The sequence below is a fragment of the Falco rusticolus genome, chromosome 8, assembly GCF_015220075.1.
Source record: "Falco rusticolus isolate bFalRus1 chromosome 8, bFalRus1.pri, whole genome shotgun sequence".
NCBI classification, from domain to species: Eukaryota; Metazoa; Chordata; class Aves; order Falconiformes; family Falconidae; genus Falco; species Falco rusticolus.
Genome location: NC_051194.1, coordinates 8,003,167 through 8,024,732, shown reverse-complemented (window position 1 = coordinate 8,024,732; position 21,566 = coordinate 8,003,167). Strand labels below are relative to the sequence as shown.

General features: G+C 45.0%; 1 protein-coding gene across 1 annotated transcript in view; it reads right to left on the bottom strand.

Moving 5' to 3' along the window:
- Nucleotides 1-3,730: 3,730 nt before the first annotated feature.
- GALNT10 (polypeptide N-acetylgalactosaminyltransferase 10) overlaps nt 3,731-21,566 on the bottom strand; it is a 90,314-nt gene continuing 72,478 nt past the window's right edge. Inside the window, exons 8-12 of the mRNA XM_037397417.1 lie at nt 15,633-15,740; nt 13,565-13,786; nt 12,740-12,856; nt 10,507-10,656; nt 3,731-9,715 (exon numbers count right to left, since the gene is read on the bottom strand). Coding sequence (XP_037253314.1) covers nt 9,548-9,715; nt 10,507-10,656; nt 12,740-12,856; nt 13,565-13,786; nt 15,633-15,740 — 765 coding nt within the window. The 3' untranslated portion in view covers nt 3,731-9,547. The remainder of the gene's footprint in view (nt 9,716-10,506; nt 10,657-12,739; nt 12,857-13,564; nt 13,787-15,632; nt 15,741-21,566) is intronic.

Here is a 21,566-nt window from a genome sequence, read left to right as displayed (position 1 = left end):
CACACAAAATACTTTTGCAAGAGACTCCTCCAAGCCTTTGGTTACAGATCAGCCTGCTCCAGCAACACTGACGCAGACATCTCGCAGCCTGTTCTGCCTGCTCCCCACAAGACGACCAAGAAGCACTAAAATCTGTTATTTTCCAGGCAGTCCTTGCAATACCAAAAATGCCTCCGAACAAATCTGGAGGGCAGGGACTTAATACTCTCCTCTCAACAGTTTGGCTGCTTCTCTCAGTCTTTATTACTGGTGCCCTCAGGCAATTACTAATTTCTGTTTGTCCGTTTGACTAGCAGGGAACCACAGGGTGCTCTGTACTGGCCACACAGGACACCACTCCCCAGAGCCGGCCACTCCAATGGGAAAGTGGTGGAAACAAATGACTTTACCCACAGACCAACAAGCAGTTAGAGAAGAGCAAAGAGACTTAAAAAAAGCAAGATGCTACCGCTTATAAAAGCCCCCGGCCAAACTGCCTGGAATCTGCCTGCCTGAAGTAATACCCTCCTGGCAAAAGCCATACAGATACTCCCTTTTTTTTTGGGAAACAGAAAACGCCAAAAGGCTGACAGTGATCTCAGAGCTCCTGATAGCAAGCTTTCTAGGTTTATCTTAACATTATGAGTAAAAATCCAACGGCAGGCTGAGGAAATCTCGCAGAAGGACTGTCTTGACGTTCGGGAAGTTGAAAACAGACTGTAGGGACAGATGATGGTAGCAGCAAGCAAGCAGATAAAAGGGAACATGATCATAACAGGCAGGACTTACTCCTGACCCTGCGAGGAGGAGATTCTGCAGGTGCTCCCTGGACTATTCAATGGGAAACTGGGAGCAACTGGAGAAACAGGCACCATCAGTACTAGAACAGGTTTGTAAGACCATCAGATTGTATTTCATCTTCGGCTGCAAGCTCTCATCCCATGCAAATGGAAAGATTTTAAGTCGTTTTGCAATGCCTACTAAAAGGAAAACACCCCTGCTTTTGTCACTGTTTGCTAATTCAATGCTAAATACCTCCAGCTCAGGCTAACGCAATGACACCTTTTGTCAGTCTTAAAAAAAAAAAAGGTGCATGGAGGTGTTCATGTAATTGCAGTTTATTTCAGAATATTTATCCTCGTGGGAACCTCAAGATTTCACAGTCTGCTAGTCCGGAACTAGCTTGCTGTGAAATAAACTGCCTCATAGAGACATTCTTTATTAGGTATCTATCACTAATCTGATCTAATAATTCTTTGCAGGAGCTGCAACGAAGTGAGAAACAATGTTTCATAAACCCATCAGCGCCGAGGCAGCTTTAGTGCCTTTGAAGCTGTAATAGCCTGCCCATCCAAGTCAGCCCTCTAATCAAATAAGGGGAACCTGCACAGGCCTTTAAATCTTAGCTGGAGCAGCACTACCCTCTAAAGATAAGTCTGTGATGTAGCTGTCATCCGGAACTTACTGTTTTAATGGAGCTGCTTGGGGTTCTTCGGACAGAAGCACTACTCTCCAAAAGGCCTGTGCTGCCAAAGATGTCCAGAGAGGAAGCTTTTTTATTTTTTTATACCTCCATCAAAAACCGGACTATTTCCACCTTCCGTACCTTGGGGACCAATGTAAACACTGCCCTCGCACCTTCCCCCAGACTCCCACTCTCTTCAGCATTTTTCTATGGTGGCACATTTTGAACCTGCTAAAAAGCTTACTCTGTCACAGCTTTTGGCACATACTCCCCCCGGGAAATGTTCCCGTAGCCAAGAATCACGGCACAATCTTCCCTTGGGAGCACACCTTGCAGTTATCTGCTGGTCCCCCGGCAGCAAGGCTTTCCTTTCCTTCACACATGCACATTTTCCCACATGCTACTGTTTGTCTCCCCTCCATTTATTACAGTTTTTCACCCCAAGGAGTCAAGTAAAAAGGAACGTTGGGAAGGCCACAAAAGAAATGAAGTGGTGACAGTAGAAAGTGCAGAGGGTCCTAACGGGAACATGGGAGAGGGCCATGAGCAATGCCTATAAACTTACCTTGGCTTGGGCCGAGAGACTGCGCTCCCCACACGAGGATTAGAAGACAAACAGGGCAGCGAGCTGTTAAAAACCCTCCCCTGCAAACCAAGGCACAGGACGGATCTACCAGCAGTTGCTCTCAAGGCAGAAACGCAGAGAGAGCGACAGCTTTATCCTGCCCTAAGCTGGGCAACACCTGTGGGACGCTGAACTCCCCCAAACTGCAGGACAAAGCAGTTCAGACAAGGTGCACGTACAGGCTCAGGTGACTTTAACGTTCTATTCTCATGGCCATGTATCTCAGCAGTAAACACACAAACTGCCTTTGAGAAAAGCTTTTTGTGTTGCTTTGACCACGTGGCTGATGGCAGGCTCAGGGAGGGAAGCATCCCGGACGTGGTGGCTGCTGTGTGGGTGTCAGCTCTCGGAGGACCTCACCTGCAAGGTGCTCTTCTTGAAAGGACAGCGAGGCCCATGCTCCGAGGAGGACTGCGGAGGGTCACCATCCAGGCATGACTGCATTGCAGTGTGTGGTCAGGGGGACAGGAGTGCCTCAGAGTCCCCCCCAGCTCCTGTTCTGAAGTACTCACCCACACAGAGCAGCAGCCAACTACACTCCAGAGCTCCTCCCTACGGAAGCCAGCTGTAGCTTGGCCACGAGGCAGTCACTGCAGTAGGTGATGCTCCAGCACTGTGTCATCTGCAACAGTATCAACCCGGAGAAGTTTTACTTACATAGTCGCCAATTAACACAAACTTTCAACGACTGATTTGGTTATTGAGAAAAAAGAAAAAAACCCACACTGAAGTAAACACCTTTCCTCCTCCTCCTCCTTCCTTTGGCTAAATTTCATCCCCATACCTGTCCTTCACAGCCTCACCTCCCCCTTGCTGCAGTTCTTATGCAGCTTCTCCCCATTCTTTCAGTGAGGTGGTTGGGTGCTGCAGGAGGTCAGGGTCAAGTGCGAAACTGTTTGTCTTCACTTCTCTGTGCTGGGCTCTCTCCGCTCCTCTGTGCTTCTCAGTGTGCCCTGCCAACAAGGACTGTCCATGGCCACTGCCCCTCAGGGGTGTCCTACCTTGGCACAAGTCATCCACCGCAGCCACAGTCCCTCCAGGACTGCATCCTTGGGCATGGAACACCACCTTGCACGAACATATCTCCTTCCACATCTCCTTGTCTTTCTCCTCATGCGTCTCCTCCCCTTGCAGCTGCCACTCTTTGTTAAATTTGTCTGAGCTGAGGTGCTGCAGGGTCCTCTGACAGGCTGGAGTTTTGGGGCACGGTGGGTTGTTTCCATCTGTTTCAGAGCTGGCTGGAAGCAGCTGCGAAGGGCAGACACAGAGATGCCAACAGGCATCTGCAGCCCCCAGCTGCCTGAACCTGCCACGTACGCCCAACACGGCGCTCAGGTGCGAGCTTCTTGGCTGCTCGTGCATGAACACAGTAAACCCTGCGACTTACACCCAACACAAAGGGCAGCTGAGAAGGATGTTTCCCAAGGGGGCTGGAGGAGAGCAGTGCGTGACGTGGCAGGAGGCCCACCCTGGGGAAACACCAGACCCCCGTAACTAAGCTTATTCTCATAAGAAGTAGAGAGAAGGGAAATAATCACTGGAGCAAAACAGGCAGGGACAGTCATTTCTGCATACACAGTTTTCATAAAACACATTAAAAATTTATTTTAAATATATTATAAAAGGAAGTCCATTCAACTTTAAAAACACTAGGCATTCTATCAATGATTCCCAATTTATGAAAGCTACTACATTAAAGTGCTACAAGTCCTTTACCACCCCCAGATATTAGGCTGTTGGTCCTAATATGCACAAAATAAATATACACCGATTCAAGAGGCACCATCCAGTTTTACAGATAAAATGCATGCAGTACAAGGAATAGACAAACTTGGACCTTATCACCGAGATCCTGGAGAATGCATTTTGAAACCAATTCCCTTCTCCACCCTAGAGGCTGAAGCTATTTGTTACTGTTATCATAAGGGCTAACTTTTTAGTCTGTTAGCTTTATCAGTTTTTATCTTGTTTTGTGGTCGAAGTTCATATTTTCTTGCTCACTAACCGGGATTAGGACTTTTTTCCCTAGAGGTACACTAGCAGATTAAGACCACATAGATCCCATGGCTTTATGTAAAACTCCCAAATCCCTCACATCTGCTGAAATCATTGAAGCCTTCTGGGTCATACAGAAGCATCAAGAAAGCTCAAATGCAGTGAATAAATGAACATACTTATCTAGCAGAGGCAGTGTCGAAAAACCCAGACATAGGCTTTTTATTAGTATTTCCATAACCTATCACTGCCTAGTTTCATACACAGATCTCCAAGTTAAAGTGTGACACTACAAAGGAGCAACCAGAGAAGGAGGTGAGTTTATTTCAGTTACGTTCTAAATTTATAATGTGAATAAATCAATCTGACTGGTTAATAGGATTATGAAATTAACTGACAACGCTGTGTTGAATGCTGATGGAAATTTCAGATCTCAGCTTTCCCATCCTCTCCTCTCCACTTGAACCAGGTGAGGACTTGCAACTTGTTTTAAAATACGGGCTCAACACTCACTAGGTCAGCAAATAAAGCACTTAAAGCTACATCTTGGAATCATCAGGTTGGAAAATTGCAGGACACAGATGTTCCTTGCTTAAGAGCAAGTAATAGGCCACCGGTAGACTGGGAGGGGTCCTGACTCCCAGTTCAGCTCCCCTTTTGCTATGTATCCTGTGAAAGAGCTTTTAACTCTACCGCCCCAAACTCTGACATTAACGTAAAGCTACTCACCATTTTGGCAACAGTTGGCTAAATATTTGTGATGTTTTTCATGCTAAATGAATGCTAAAATGGAAACCTAGATTGCTGCTTGTCAGATAAGGGCTGACTTAGGCACCACCGGGCTCCTTTGATGCAAGTGGTTAGAAATAAGGCAGGCGAGTAGGAACAAGAACCACAGCAGCTGGGAGTGGACGTGGGATGCAAGGTACACCCGGAGTCCCTTGTGCTAGCAGAGCCGGACTGTTTCAGACATAACTTTACCAGGGCTCTTTTGACTGAAAGCGTGACAGGCTGACTGCTAGAGGCTGGCTGCTCTCTCCAGCCGCCTCAAACCCATTCAAGTGTCCGTCCGTATCTTGAAAGACAATTTAAAATAAAAGCTTCTCCCTTTTTACCGAGCAGTTATGCAATTACCTGATATGACTTTCAGGAGACCTCTCTCCTCTCCCCTCGGTGATGTAAGCCAGCACAGTGACTATAATGATCTTACAGTAGCTACGAGAGCACTGTGTTCTTGCAATGCTGGTTGCCGGTGGTGCCTGTTTGACTTGCAGAACGTTGATATCTCAGTGCAGCAGGGAGGAGGAAAGTTTGCTGACTGGAACTCTCCAGGTAAAGGAAAGCAAAGCCCTGTGCATAGACTACTGTAAAACAAACCACGAAGAAAGTTTAGCTGAGCCATTGCTTTCTTGCTACTTCTGTATTAGAGATTTGAACACACCCTTTAAAAGTTTCCCAGGGATGGAGGGCACTGACTTTCTGAATGACATTTCTGCTGCAGATTTTATATGCCTTTGGGACTACTTGTGATTTCTGATTTGGATACTTAGAAAAGAAAATGCAGGATCTTGCATGCTGGTGAAATGCATGAGCCTTCACCATGAGGCGAAACATCCAACAGCCAACCAAGGCATCCTCTGGTCTAGCTTTAGTCGTTACAGCATACCAAGAGGCAGCTGCCGTCCTTTCCAAGTCCTCCTGTGAGGAGTGACAAACCCACCCAGAGGCATTAATATCAATTTAACAGAGGAAACCTAGGAGCTTCCAAATTACTGTTGTTCAAACAGATTCTGCACTTAAAGTCAGACATTTTAAAAAACACACACAAACACAAACACTGCACAAATCAGAATCAAGCTTTCTCTTACATCCTCATCTCCCAACCCCTTCCCCTCTTCTCTGTTGTCCAGCAAGGCACTAGGAAATGGTTCAAGTTTAAGCATTTGCTGTACATTTACATTTAAAAAGGCACATCTTTATTTTAATGATGCTGTATTCCCCCTTCAGTAAGGCTCACACATTCTTCTATTGTGATGTGGAAAAGAAAGTTAATTTCCCAGGCATGAAAAAAGACACCTTGCACATGTGAGAGCCCCAAACCTATTACTCTGCCTGCAGGCCTAAGAGATTAGCACCAGTGTAAATCAAGAACAGCTTCAAGAACAAACCAAAGCAGTATTATGCGACAGAACACACATCCAGGGATCCCCTCGGTTGTCTGGGATTCTGATACTTAAAAGGAACAGAATTCATACAGCCACAGAGAGAGGAACGTTTAAATACATTTGGGGAAAAAAATATGAAAACATTTATTTTGCATTAGATGATCACTGGTATTTAATCTCCAGTCTTGACTTGCATGTGGATGTGAAGATTTGCTTATGTATTCATGCTTTAGCAATTTTGCTTACAAATAACCAAAAATAATTGGAATAATTAACCAGATTGCCCAGTAAAAGCTCAATTAAAGATGTAGATGATGAAATACAGCTTCTATTTTTCCATCAGTGGATGGTTGGCTATATTCACTCTTCTCAGTAGTGAGCAAAGCCTCTAGGGTATTGAAAAATATAATTGATGTAAATAAATTAATAGCTCAAAGCCCAGCAAGCAAGTCAGAAGTGTACAGAATTTGTGAGGCACTTATCACACTCAGATCCCAAACCTTCAGAAAACAGAGCAGATCATCCATACCGAGAAGGAGCCAGTATGGCTACTCACACTAAAACTCCAGTTTCCGTGTACTGGTGGTTGGCTGTCAAACAGGAATTGCCTCAAAAATTACCTAATCTTTTGGTGCAAGCTGCTAAGAGCTGTCCTTTCTCTCCAAATTAAGATCACTAAGTGGTAAAAGACCTGTTCATTACGGCAGTTCTCTCTGAAGCAAGCATCCAGCAAGCCAAGCGGCTAGGACTCTTGTCACAAGGTGAGCCCAAGTACAAAGCAAGCCATGCATTTTAGAAACAGAAACTAATCCTCTCATTGGAAAAGAAAGACACACAAAGTTGCAAGCTGCAAGCAGAATGACCTACAGTCCATTTATATAATTTGCTGATTGTGACCCAATTATAAAAAACTAGCACTGTTCATGGACAAACAGCTTCTTGTTCCACAGGTATTAAAACATTCATAAAGACATCTAGTCAGGCCATCTAATGATCCACAGTCAGCACCACTAGACCAATGAGAGCATGAATAACTTAAGGAAAGCAACAGTCAGACACAAAGCACTGGAAGGTGGCTCTGTCTCCCAGAAACGAGAAGGAATCCTAATGACAGACATACTGTGGTTACTGAGAACATATGATGCCAACTCTGGTTGATGCTGGTCTCACTTCCATAGAAGTAGTGCTGCAAAACTGTCACAAGGAAAGCCTAAAGCTTTTTTTTTTTTTTTTCTTTCTTCACTCCCCAAACATCAGACACCAACACATTTGGCAAGCCTTGCCCCAGCTGTAATACGGTGCCTGTGTCTCCCTTGCTTTGTGGCTGCACGTACCGCCTAAGTTGGCAGAAGAGGTCAGACACGGCCTCAGCTGCGAGGATGAGAGGTGGAAATGATTTTGAGCCTCACAGTCAATACATCAGACTTGAGAGCTCGAGAGGCAGATATTTGTGTCCTAGTTTGCTCCCAGTTGACAGACACAGCACTACACAGCCTCAAAGACACCTGAAACATGGCCAATGATCCTACAGTTTGCAAAAGCAACTTCTTCCTTGTGAAGCTCTTCAGAGGGAGCCAGCCTGCTTGTTTGCTGACACTAGGCAAAAAATCTCCTTGCCTTCACATGAGAGACATCCCAGAGCAGAGCGTCCCTGCTCCTCCGAGGAGGGGGAGTCTGTTAACTGCATTTATCGAGAGTCCCAGAAGGGTGCCCTGCTCCTACCCCGAGTGCTTCAGCCTTTCACTCCCAGAGCTGCCTGCACACTACCTTCTCACAAGACTCCTGCACGGGCAGTTGGACCAACTGTGGTGCTGGGCAATTACCAGAAAAGGGCTAATTTTACTTATTCATACAGCACCTTTGCAAAAGGTTAACATCACCCCCAGCTTTTACTAGAAAATGCCGCTGCCGACTTCAGTATAAGACTAAGCTGAACTAGTAAATCAAGTTTTTGCAACAACTTCACTAAAAAAAAACCCCACCCTGGTTTAAAAACACTTGCTTCAGGTAACACTTGAAACCAACAGTCCTCCAGCCATCCTTTAGTGTCAGTGCCTTTTTCCAGCTCCTGGGATGAGACAATTCTGGTTCAGTGTTTGGCAGATCCTGCAGCCAAATCAGAAGGGTAATAATACCTTGCACTGCTAATTGACTACACAAGGGACAAGGTACCAGCGGAATGGGCCCATCAGTCCCACATCTCCACTTCAGCAAACAGATTTCCAGTCACAGTAAGCTGTACAGCACTGTGGATGTTGGGAGAAGAGGAGAGATTAATAGCACGCTCCCACAGGTCTGGAACACTGCTGACCACAGGACGCATGACTGCAACGAACTACAGACTGATGAACAAATGGATAAAGACCAATGGATAATCTCAGCCCTGACTTATTTTTCCTGAATTAATCTGCTCACACTGGCTGTGAATTAAGTTAGCCTTCAAACCTCTAAAGAAAAAAATGGAAGTTGCCTTCATGTAGATTTAACTCTGAGAAACTGTCTGTGCTAAAACTGAATAAAAGGCAAATTTGGAACATGATATCCAAAGGCTCTTAGCAAAAATCTTCACCTGTAAGAACTATGCTTACTTAAAACCCCTCTGCTAATCTTTCACCTTGAAGATTCAACAGCGAATGACAAACTGACTGCAAAGTGAATGGACCAGAAACCCAGATTCCTCATCATTAATAACTACAGTGATATTCCCAACACTTGGCTGCACTTCCACTAGAGCTCATTCCTTTATCAGAGCTATGGTTTGGAAAGTAATAATACTCAACCTGTTTGAAATATATTTTGGTTTAGGGGAAAAAAATATTAATTCCGTTTTACATTTTGATGGCCTTTTTTTTTATTGAGGCTTAAATCTTCTGTTCAAGATTTTACTTATATGGACTCCGGAAGATAAAGCATCTATATGGGAATGCTTCAGCAGGTGGTATAGCAGCTACAAAAAGTCCTGGAGGGTCTCAGATAACAAAATCATTTAACACCAGACCCAGATGGGAAAGAAAACAAAACAACAAAGCAAAAAAACCCAAAAGCAGTTTGAATCACATTCAGACTCCTCTAAAACCAGAGTTGCTGCTCAGTCTCAGCACAGAAGTGGCTCTGGCAAAGCCTTTAAAATTCCACCATCCCCAGAAGAGAAGGATGCAGCATCTTTGCAATAAAGACTGGCCTGCTAGTTACCCTTCTCCTGAGATTCTCCCTTTTACCTTCATTAACTATTTAAAAAAAAGTATTCTTAAAAAAATTTTTTGTAACCCTCCCCAGTAAAAACTATAATTGTAAAATATATTTTTTTTTCTCAGTCTTTTAAAGATCAAGATTTCTGTTAAATTTTTCCAAGATGGTTGAGTTTGTATGTTCAAATATCCACTGCTGTGTTGGAGATGAAGGATTGCAGCTATTCATAAAGATCTTACGGTCACTCTCACTGCAGTCCATACAGCTGCTGCTTACTGGATGGTAAAGGGTCTTGTCCTGGAGAAGAGAAATTTGATATGAGACTGCTAAGCAGGGAAGCAAAGCTGTTTTAAAACCAACAGAACGACATCTTAAAACCCAAGGCAAGCTATTTTGTCATTTGGATGTATCCGAAGAAGTTGTTCCGCAATTAAGGGGTGGCAAGCGTCAGGGTACATTCCCACCCCTTGCAACGGTATCCGGCCCACTCCTCACAGCTGCACCAGGAAGGTCTAAAGCTCTGTCTGAAGCCGTGTTCTCCAGCCTACAGGCTCACACCCTGCTGCAGGCACTGTGGCACTGCTGTGCAGGCTGCAAGGACTACGATAGAGCATTTAGCCAAGAACTTACTTACCTGTTGCCCACAAAAGCATTGCTTAGTAGGAGGATGGATAAATCCTTACCTACTTTTGCCATGATCTCTATCTTCTAGTATTCAGAACAAACCAATAAACACAGCACACCCCTTGCAAAACCTGTTTGCAGGGAGTGTTGCATCACCTCGGGGCCGGCTGTGGGCAGGACAGTGTCCACAGCAAGGACAGGGTCCTGCTTAGCAAGCGCTGGCGAAGCAGTCCTCACCATTTCTAACCAGTGGAACAGGGGAATCACCTCTTTCTAATCAAGGGTAATTGATAGCACAGTGACAACAGATTGTCTGCAGATTCTCTTACTACAGCTACATGAAGAGAATAGAATACATGAGTGGTGACATTTTGAGGAGACTGAAGCGCCTATAGGCAATTTGACACCTTAAATAAGAATATGCGCACGTTCAGATGTGCTTACACACATGCACACACACTCACTTTTCGGTATCTCCAGAGCTGGTTCCCCTTCATTCCATGACAGTCATAGAGGGTCACAGGGCTGCTGTGGGAAATGGCATCAAAACAAAATTTCTTGGTATGCTGAGGATCCCCTGGACGGATGTCTTCTCTCCAGCTGAACGTGAATACCTGCCAGGACAAACAGACAGGACCCTCAGGATGGCTGGTACTGGGCGCCGTGCTTTCACCGGCAGAACGATAGCCCCTTCTTTGCCCACAGGGTGGGGTGGCTTCAGGGAAAGGACAACATCTTCTAGAGACAAACTGCTTCCACCTCTGGTGACAGGGACTGCTGACTAGGGGAGCCTGTAACAGCTACCCCGCAGACTGCCACACAGCATGCAAAACGAGACCGCGCTGCTGCCAACAGCCATGCCAGTTAGCTTGGGTACTAATCGCAGCCTTGAACGTCTCTGCAATGCAGACATACATCACGGATTAAGTGAGCAGCTGACCAATTACAGCACTTCTCAGCCAGCAAAAAAGGCAGGGAGCTACAGGAGCTCCGAGTTACCACGGGCAGTAAACACCTGAGTCCGCACAGGCAGCCTGCAGTCACCTTGAGAAGAGCCTGCCCCACACCTTCTGGGACAAGAGACTGGGAGCCCTCAGCTCCCCACCCCACTCCACAGGAGTGTCGGAAGGGCAAACACGAGGGCAATGCTTCCTGGTGCTCTCTTCTACTGACCCTGCAACGACGTCTCAGCACTTTCGGGTGAAATGAAAAGAGAAGAGAAGGGTTTGAGCTCTAGCAACCAGGCGCAGCCTATGCCTGGCAGTGCTGCGGTCGTGGTGAGCGCTGCTGGATGCCAGCACATGGGGCTTGGAGACCCCTGAGCCGCAGGGCTGAACCACGGGCAACGGGCTGGTGGAGGTACCACCACATACGAGCTCTGCCCCTTGCCCTGCCCTTTGGCTTGAGGCAGTAGAGTGGTTCAGCTGCATCTTCGGTCTGATGATCGCAGCTTGCCTTATGACATGTTTTAAGCATTGCAGGACTAAACCCCACAAAAGATAAACTTGTTTAAAGGCAGACACCGGTGTCAAGCTTTTGCTTTCTGCTTTGACAAGAACAGCATCTCTGGCAAGGATGCAAGTGTCCTCTGTGACCAGCACTAGCCAATGTGGTCCTGCAAGGCTACTAGCCAGCACACCTCCCTCTCAGTCCCTGAGGATAAGGGCTGTTCTCTGGGCTCCTTTTGGAGACAGGTGGAGGTATGATCCTCTCTTCAGAGACACTTCACATAGCAGTAAGAAAGACCAGTAATGAGCAGGGTGCTACTACTTGAGGCAATGTGGCCAAAAACTTGCACCCAGAAACTGCTTTGTTCCTTTCTCTCTTTTAAACCTCCCTTGTGAGGGAAATGACCGCATTTAGGCTCAATGCTACACAGAAGTTCAAAATACATTCTCCTCCTAAACATAAGCCAACGCTAATTGTTCAAGACCCTCCTGACACGACAGAGGCTTAGTTTTGGACCGTGCCTGAGAAAATTTGTTTGGTTTCTAGTTTTCATGCATCAAAATTGATAGGCAACAACCTTCTGTCTTCTACTACTGAAGCTGTTCCCCTGAAGAGTTATGCATGGCTCTGTAATAGAGGCATTGTTTTCTTGATCTTTTCTCAGCTCAGCTGCTACAGTTTAGACAAACTAATATTTCCCTCCTTTCTGTTACAATAAAGCTGTCGTTTCTGGCACCTTATATGTTGAGAGGGTGAATCTATAGCCTGGCCGGTTTCATCTCTCTCCAACAATGGTTGGGTGTTTATAATGCATTTGCCTCCTGTCAGAAGGATGATAGTAAGCAGTTATTGAACGCTCCTGCAGGTTCATTAATATGCATGATGCTCCTCTATCACTTCTTTCAGCACAACCTTTGAAGTTAATATTCACTTTGTTACATATTACAGCTGCCTTGTTACTGGTTTATTATTTTGGCATATTGTTTTCTTGTGCTTTCTTTTGCTTGTTCTGAGAACTTCAAAGCGGAGGTAAAAGCCCTGCACAAAGTCTGCCAGGCTCCAGACCCTTCCACAAGCACAAGCCACATCCTGCTACAAGCCTGTCAAGTATAATTAGCACATGAGCCTTGGGGTGCACAGCACCCTCTAAGAGTTCTGCGACGGTTTTCCCTCTCAAACATTTATTCTTATAACTTCTCCCTCCCCAAATGTATTTAGGGGCTGATAATTTATCAGAAGGACCGTTACCTGCACGTTGTTCCATGCTGCCTCTCCTCTGTCCTTCACACAGTTTTCCAGCCTCAGTGGGGATCCCAGGGCTCCATGCTTAGTATCTACACACAGGCCAGTTCCTACATTGCGTATCTGAAACAGTAAATCAGTCACTGACTCTCCTACTCTTATCAAGTGACAGAAAAGAAAGCTTAAATTTCCTCAAATAGTGGCAGTATTTGTATGAAGACACCCTCACGTAACTATACATCTGAGTTGGCAGGTAACAGCTAGGAGAAAGCACTGGAATTCAAAATGTGACCCACCTCCAGGGCACAGCAAAACCCATCAGCTACAGGACCGCAGAGCCCACCATGTTGTGGTGTGTAACAATTCATGACTTCACTCCTAGGTGACTCTTCTCCCAGAACACAGCCAACTTTCAAAAACAGGGATGGCTTTCCTGGCTTTCAGATGGGAAAGCTAAGGAGCAGAGTAGCTCAGCACAGTTATGTAGGCTTTTGGAAATACAAGATTTCTACTACTGCTTAGCTGCCACCTCTCCCTAGTCCTCCTTGTTGGCATGTTCTGTCTTCTACTAAATACATAATGTGCAGAACAAGCCAAGTCTCTATTCTCTGTGTAGCTGGGCACTAACAGAAACGGTTGCATAACTGCCGCCTTTGATCAGGCCAACACGATGGTAGAGGAGTTCTGGTCTTTGAAACATATCAAGCAGGATCTTTAAACACTTGCCACCTTACTCACAGCGAGCTGGTACTGGAGCACACAGGTAAGGCAACTTTAACAAACCAAACTGCAGCCTGTTTGCCCACTGCAGATTTCAAAGCACAAACTTGCCTCTCCCCAGGCAGCTGCTGGAGGCTCCACGGGTGGGTAAAACTTGGGCAAGTCCCATGCGACCTCGTTCATGAACCACTTGAAGCTTTTACAGTTGAGGTTGTTGCGAAGTTCCTTCTGAGCTGCGACGTCTCCTGCAGAGAGATGCCGGTACTCTGGTCTACGCTGGTATATGTACTCTGCATATTCGTCCATCCACACCTCAGCCACCCGCTTCAGGTTCTTTGTGGGTAACAGCCATGTATGAAAATGAGAGGAAAAAACACCTGAGAACACTCTGCATGGACTACTGACATTAGCATTCAGAACAGCTCTCATGTTTTTGCTCAGAAAGGATTTTCATTCACATCCACTCTTTCTCTCCAGCTTCAGGACAAAGATTATTTTTATTATTCTCTAGTTCCAAGGGACTTTTAGAAAGATATTTTCAGTTGAGGTCAAAACAGAATCCTGGCACTTGGCCATTATATCTAGTTCCTTGTAGCTAAGAAAAACAACATTAATCAAAAAAGTTGGGGATTTTTTTTCCTTTTTTTTCTGTAAAGAAGCTAGTCAGAAAATGATGCTGGTAAATACCACTGGACATTAAAAGGTCCCTGACAAAAAGCTGCTTTCTTAAATCCTTCTTATTGCATCTTTTATATCCATCTAGGAATGGGATTTGCAGTACTCCCTTCTGGAAAGTTCACAATATTCGTTCTTACTACTATTTTTCCATTTTCTTGGGTAAAAAGCTGTTTAAGAGAAATTCTAAGGTATTGCAGGAATATGGAACTTTCAGGTAATGAACTTTCAGAATAGAAGCATTTACTTCCTGGCAGCAGTATATGTCACATATCACTAAAGCTTAATCCACTGTGCAATTCCAAGATAGCGATGAACACCACCCTCTTGAGATAGCCACCCAACTGCTTGTCACAGCACACTCAAGAGACTGTTGGACCTTGGACTGTTCTCTGGGAACATCAGATAGATTCCTGGTGTCACACAGCAGCGTGCCACGTGCAGTCGTGACTTCAGTGACCCAGCAGCACTGCCCACTTTGCATGATGGTGGTCAGTCCAGCAGTGGTCATTTACTACCCAAAAAATTAGGGCGTTAACAATAAGCAGTGTGCTGACCCTGCCCCAAATGCAGCCTACAGGCAAGAGCGGGTGACTGAGGTGACTCAAAGTGACTGTATGATCTTAACAGCCTTTCCTTCACCTGTCCACTATCTCCTTCCAGCACTGTGGGAGTATGCAAGAACCAAATACTGAATCAAAAGAAATACAGCTCCTTCCTGAAGAGATGGCACAGACAGGAGAGCACTCCGTCCGTCTGACAGGTCATTGCTGGGCTCAGTAATAAACCCGAATCTATAACTAGGGTGATGCTATTAAACTGGGAAACATTTTAACAGCGTGCAAGCCAGAAGACTGCAGAACAGCAGGGTATCCTTTTGTGTTTGTTAGTTTTGCAGCCTCCCGGCTCCTGTGATGTTTTTCTCCCACCAGAGGGCAATACAATCCCTTCTCATCTGGCAATCGACTGGAGAAACCCAGTGCACGGTAGGCAAAAGCTCTTTCCTCTTTGGGCTACACTAGATTAAGAAATAAGATGGCATAGAACATTCCATTGTAGAAAATTACAGCTTGCCCATTCAGTGTCCGTGATGCTTGAAGTTGAGAGGTCTTTCAATCACCAAAACACAATCACCGTGCTGAAGCCTGCTGCTCTTGGAGAGCACAAGCCATAAAACGACTTAAGTATTATACAAATCAAGCCATATCTTGTTTTTATTGGTGATTCCGTAGCCAGCGCCTGATCGCAAAGTCCCTTCCCAACACCTAGCAACGGCTGCTGTCTGGAGATGGCAGCTGGCTGCGACGAGGCTGCAGCTCCCCTAGCTCTCTGCCCTTCATGCTACGCATTTCACCGCTGCAAAACTGCCCAATTTCATCACTGCCTAAGTACAGTTTATGGACTACAAAACCTACATTTGCCTCCCATTGTGGCATGAGAGGAGACAACAGCATGGTCACATTGCAGTCAGAAATCTGTCACGGGAAATGCCATTGCCACTTACTCTTGCTAGGCTTACTCCTGTAGGAACTTTGTATGGAACGTATTTTCTGTAGATATGACCAACTCTAGAGCAAGGGATGTCCTCCATGCGACCCCCACACATCCATACCTACGGAACAGCAGAGATACAGATTCACTCATGGTTATACAAAGAAAAAAAAGAAAGACTTTCAAGTCATGAAAAAGCTTAACCCAGATTTTTTACTTCAAAGTACACTCTCTCCCAAATACCCTCCCCTCCCTGCCTTAGACTCAAATCCTAGAACTACCTGCTTGCAGCCATGCAGCAAGCCGTGATTTAGCACAACTGCTATCAAGCCTAATGGCTAAACAGTTCAATTTTGCATTCTTTAGAGAAAAGAACTGAAAAAAAGCATCCAAGCACCCAGAGAACAGCACACACCGCACTTCACATTGATATATGTTATTACAGCAATAGTAATCACAACAGTTAAACTGGACTGCCACGTAAGACCTGGGTGTAGGTTGTGTAATGTTGCTTAGAAGGGAGGTCACCTCTGTAGTACAGGTTGTGTTATGCAAAACACTCCATGGAATTTATTAGCTTGTTCAAGTGCCGGAAACCAGAAGAAACTGCTACTTTTTCCCATGGTTATCACCGCTCTCATATGGTTTCGTTGCTGACATGCACTCACTGCTTTTGCAGCTTTAGAATTAAGTGGAAATCCCTGCCTGGTGAAAACAAATAGCTTTAAAGAAGCCCTCAGAAAGTTGCTGGAACACACTGCTACTTGAAGACAACTACCTTGGTGCACGGTTAATGTCTAGATTAGGCCAGAAGTGTCTTTCCCTACCTGGGAAGATTTCACTTTGTGCCAACACTCTGCAACAACTTTCTTTTATTCCTTATTTATAGCACAGATGCAATTATTTCGTCCAAGTGAAACCAAAGGAGATGTTTTCTGAACCAGTCAATCTAATTCACTAGGTTTAAGAAATATATTAATATGTGCTTCCCAGAGTTATCTAATCAATACTTCAAGAAAAAGCATCCTTCAGTATGCAACACAAATGACTTCCTGAATTCTTAAAGCACGACACTGTCTTGCCCTTCATTTTGTCTCCAGATCTTATGTTAATGCCCCGAAGGCAGCAGTTATTTAAGAAAGTCCACTGGTGCTGCAGGCTGATGCAGTGTTCTTGATCCCTCCGTTCACTGTGGCTAATTTGAGCGACTGCAGTTCACTGTACAATGAGCTTAGTCAACAGCTTCGCACATAGCAGGCAATTCCATTAATATTCTACAGTGACAATATTAAATACTTAGCTTGGAAGAGAAATATTTGGCCAAGGCTGCTGCATAATTATTAGCTCTGACACTAAAGTCCTCTGGAGTTTCAGCTCTGTCTACTGGCCCTAATAATTACAGTCATTTGCTGACTGCGTATAACTTAATGGAGGTTGGTTGCTCTCAGTTAGAGGAATATTTTTCACAGGCAACTTTTAAAGTTCAAGCTACTTAATTACGTATCGTTATGGTGGGAAAGACAAGAAGAAAGTTGACAAACACTCCTTCGACAGAATTTCATTCCTTTTGTCCCTGCTGTGCCTTGAGAGGCTGGTACCTCTCAAGAGATGAAGATGAAAAAAAAACTTATCACCCAGCTTCTGTGAAGTTTCTAGTGGAATTAGAAATGCTTCTTACTCTGTAGCCGCTGTGCTTTTTGCTGCAGAGGCCCACAGTGTGATTTCTCTGCTAGGCAATTAACAGGTAGGCTGAGAAAACAGGAATTTGGGGATGTTTTGTGTTCCTATAACTGAAATGGTTTGTGCAAGGCTGTAAGAGCTGCAACAGATCTGGGAACTATAAAAAAACCTGCAGGAACAGCTGAGAAAGCCTGGAGCTCGGTCGCACAGACACACATACTCCTCAACAACCCATATTCTTACCCGGAGCACTGCACCCTGCATGAAGGAAGCCCTATTGGTTCACAAGCAGCTGCATTTTAGCGTAACACAAGCCTGAATGTGATAACCAGCTTGTTATCGTTGCTGCCTGCCCACAGGGTGCCTCACCTGCCCCTGATCTCAGAGGAAAGGCGTTCAGTCAGGCCACCCTGCATCCACATCTCTGAAAAGACAAGGTCCCTAAGTAACGGGAGAGACAGACCCCTGCAGTCAATGTGCAGCTGGAGAGGGGAGCACTGTCCTTGCACTGCGGATCTTGTGAAGCAATAATACAGGCAGCACGTACCTACTGAGTGGTACACCGGAGGCAGGGGGTATGGGCGGCTAGACAGAACCGATAATATGTTGATACATTGGGTCAAGAGCTCCAAGCCGGGACAAGACTCCAGGCACAGAAGATAACACTGCATAAACACGTGTAATGATGTAAGAAAAGCCACCCGAGTTACTGAACAAGTAAAATCTAAGATCACTTTTACATGTTTTTTTCCTAATTGTGCTTTAAAATATTTACTCCCAAATGATGCTGCAATTAATTACCAGTGCTGCATGGAGGCAACGGAAAGCTCCCCAATTCCTGTTAGCATTGCTCAGTGACCCTTTCAAGGTACTTTGCCAACTCAGTGCCTTTTTAACATTGTCTCATGCTGCAAGTGACAGCATGGCACTTCCAGTACAAATCTAATTTTAAAAGCATGCTTTCCATTCATTCATTGCTGCTTTGATTTATTTTATTAGTGAGCTGCTTTGTGTGGTGACAGAACTCATTACAACCTCCATAAAGACAATTACCAGTCCTTATCTATAAAACTGGAAGAAGAGGGAAAGCACGTGACACGCATCGGTAAAACACAGCTAACAAAAGCATTCGACAGCTAGAGTTAAAGGTCAGGGGAGTCACATCCAAGGGTCTGTCAAGGAATAACTGCAAGTGAAGCAAACCCAAAATAGCTCCATGCAAGCCGAGAGAACGCTTCCGCTCCGTTAGCGATACTTGGTTGTTTCTAAACACGGGTACAGTTCACAGGCACGACACACCAGAACTTAGGCTGCTGAAAACACAGCGCTGTCAAACAGCCGAACAGCGCTGTCCTGTGGGGCTGCACCTCGCGCCTTCACAGCCACACTGACCGTCACTTACGGTGTTCTCCTTAGGCCGGTTTCTTCCCATTGTTGTTTTACAGAAGGGTGAGATGGTGCCTCATCTCCCTGGCTGACATGACAGTAAACACCAGAGCCTGAACTTGATGCACTTAATTTAAATCAGCCGTTTACTAGAACAGCATAAGGAAAAGAATTAAAGCTGGTCAGGCAGGCAGTACTTTATACAACGATGTAATCGGATCTCATTCGAAGAGAACAGGAAATTTCTCTTCCTCCTCAGGCATGATTTTAACCAATCTGAATTTTGAGCTAGGAATCTAGTAGCTGACAGATCTGCTAGAATTAAGAGAAAATCTGGCTACACTGAGGTCAGTGGGCATACTGCAATAGATTTTTCTAAGGCCACAATCTCACCCTAATAATAAAACTATATACAAGGGAAGTAAAATAAAAACACCAGTGGTATTACTTCCATCTTCTCAGTAGCCTGGAGAGCTGTAACTCCATATTCATAAAGTGCCTCAAGAGCTTTTGACTCAGCTAGTATGCTATGAAAGCACAAGATAATATGCCACCTATTCTCTACATGGGAATGTTATGCTTATCCAATTCCCTTTCTGCTATTTCAGAAAACAATGTCACATAAAACAGCTGAACCTCTCCTCTCAAACACAGAATACAATACAGCAGTTGGTGTGTGAACAAAAATTATCTGGGTATACAAGGTTTATGGTTTCCAAAGACTGCACCATGATGAGCCAGCGCTTCCCAAGAGAGGGAAAAAACACACAAAAAGAAAAGAGTCAAGCCTTGAGAAGAAAGCTGCTTCTGCCAGCCACAACTGAAATACAGACCATGGGATGGACCACTGGAGAGAAGCTGGCTGATTGTCTGGGCACACATTGAAAGGTGGGAAGAAAAGAACACAGTGGATAAGTCAAGGGGGTTCTCTGCATAACAAGGTAGGTGATAGGATGAAAGCAAGGGCAACCAATAATTCAGAAAAATTGTAATCCTCTGTACTGTAAGCATCAGCTGCTGTCGCAGCTGGGACTTACTGCTCTATAACAGATTAAGGTAGCTCAAAAGGCGCAGGGATCTATGTTTGCACAATGCCTTCTCTCACACAACATATACCACCATGGTCTCTCTTTACAGTCTGGAGCATGTTAAAGTAATGACAGCACTTTCCAATAATCACATTTCGGAGAGTGGAGGGGTCCACCTTCTGCTGCTGCTTGGGGGGAGGCTGCTCTGGAACCTGAACCAAGCACATAGGGTGAACACAGGCAAAAAAATACAAGCCAGTGGTCTGAAACTGATCTCTGCATCACCAGCAAAGGAGAAAGAAGCCATCCTATACTGTAGCTGACAGCCTTAGAATTAAGCAGTATGTGCTGGGTTAAAAAACCCCCAAAACCAAAAACCACACGCACAAAAAAGGTAGCAGAATGCCCAGCCTGTTTCAGTGTGGGCAAACGTGAGCTGCTGGAAAGTGGTGGTAGAGTATGTGCCTGGAATAAGCAGTGGAGTCTCACAATCAGCACTAACTTCAGCAATACTACTAGAAATGTTGTCAGACGCGATCCCTTGGCAGCTGCACCCTAACTATGCACCTGCCAGGAGGCCTGTGGCAACATGTTGATCAGAAACGTGCTGCTGACACAGGGCAAAAGAGATGCATGTATTTGATATGCAAACAGAAGCTACGGAGCACTTGGATTTGCTGGAAAACACGCGACATGTTTTATGCTATGGAAATCAGGAGAAGCAATCCATGTTGATGCCTTGGGATAACAGCCTGCAAAAAGGGAACGATCTACGGTCACCAGAGTAAGCGCGGTGGATGCTACCAGTGTTGAAGCAAAGAGTGAAGACCACAAGTACTGCCCATCCCTTCTGCCCATCCCTCTTTCAGGGCAACTGTTGGTAAGGCTTGTTTGTACCAAGCCTTTTGAATGTTATGAAGGCTTTACAATCTCTGAATTACAAGACAAATGTTTCTAAGACTGCAATGATCATCACCTAGCAAGGGACACTCTGGATTCTCATTCTTTGCTCTTGAAGTACAATGGACAATTACAGGATTGAGAACCACACCACTCAAGATCTGAGGTACAAAGTACATATTTATGCCTATACAAGTCAGACACATCACTTTTTCTTCTGTTTCCCCACACCCCAAAAAATCAGAGACTATATATTTATGGAAGAGAGGCGTGAAGCAGTTTAGTGAAGATTATATAAGCCAAACAGAAGAGAAGCCATAAAAATACTGGAAAAAGAGGCAACACGATCACAAAGAAAACTGAGCATAGGTAAGTGCTGTACTAAGTAGCATTTACAGAAAGGAACAGTTTAAATGCTTCATGCATACCACTCCCAATTAAAATACATTAATTTCAAAGAAAATAAAGTGGGTACGTAGGCAGCAGAATTCAGGTATGTGTTAAGTACGCAGGAACATTGAGAAAACCGGAGCTATTAAGTTGTGTTTAGAAGAGACACTGTCACTTTGGGTAAAGTATTCAATTTTGTTCACATCATTGCAGAAAGAAAAAAAGGCCAGGAAAAACTGTGAGAGAGGAGAGGTATGGAAGCAACCCTCAAAAAGCAAAAAAAAAACCCCAAACCTCAACGAAGTTCACTGAACAGAGAAACTATGGCTGTGGGGTTAGGGGGCGGCAGAACAGAAAGGTAAGAAGTGCTACACAGAAATAGATGTGCATGCTTGTTTACCCTTTCTCCAAACTACAAGGATGTACTTAAAGGTCAGCATCTGGTAATCCACCGAGACGGAGAATGGTTCTTAACACCACACAGGTCTGCAGAGCAGTCTGCCTGGAGCGTTCTGCGAGGAGGGTCATGAAAAAACGTGGCTCATTTGAGCAAGTGTTAATGC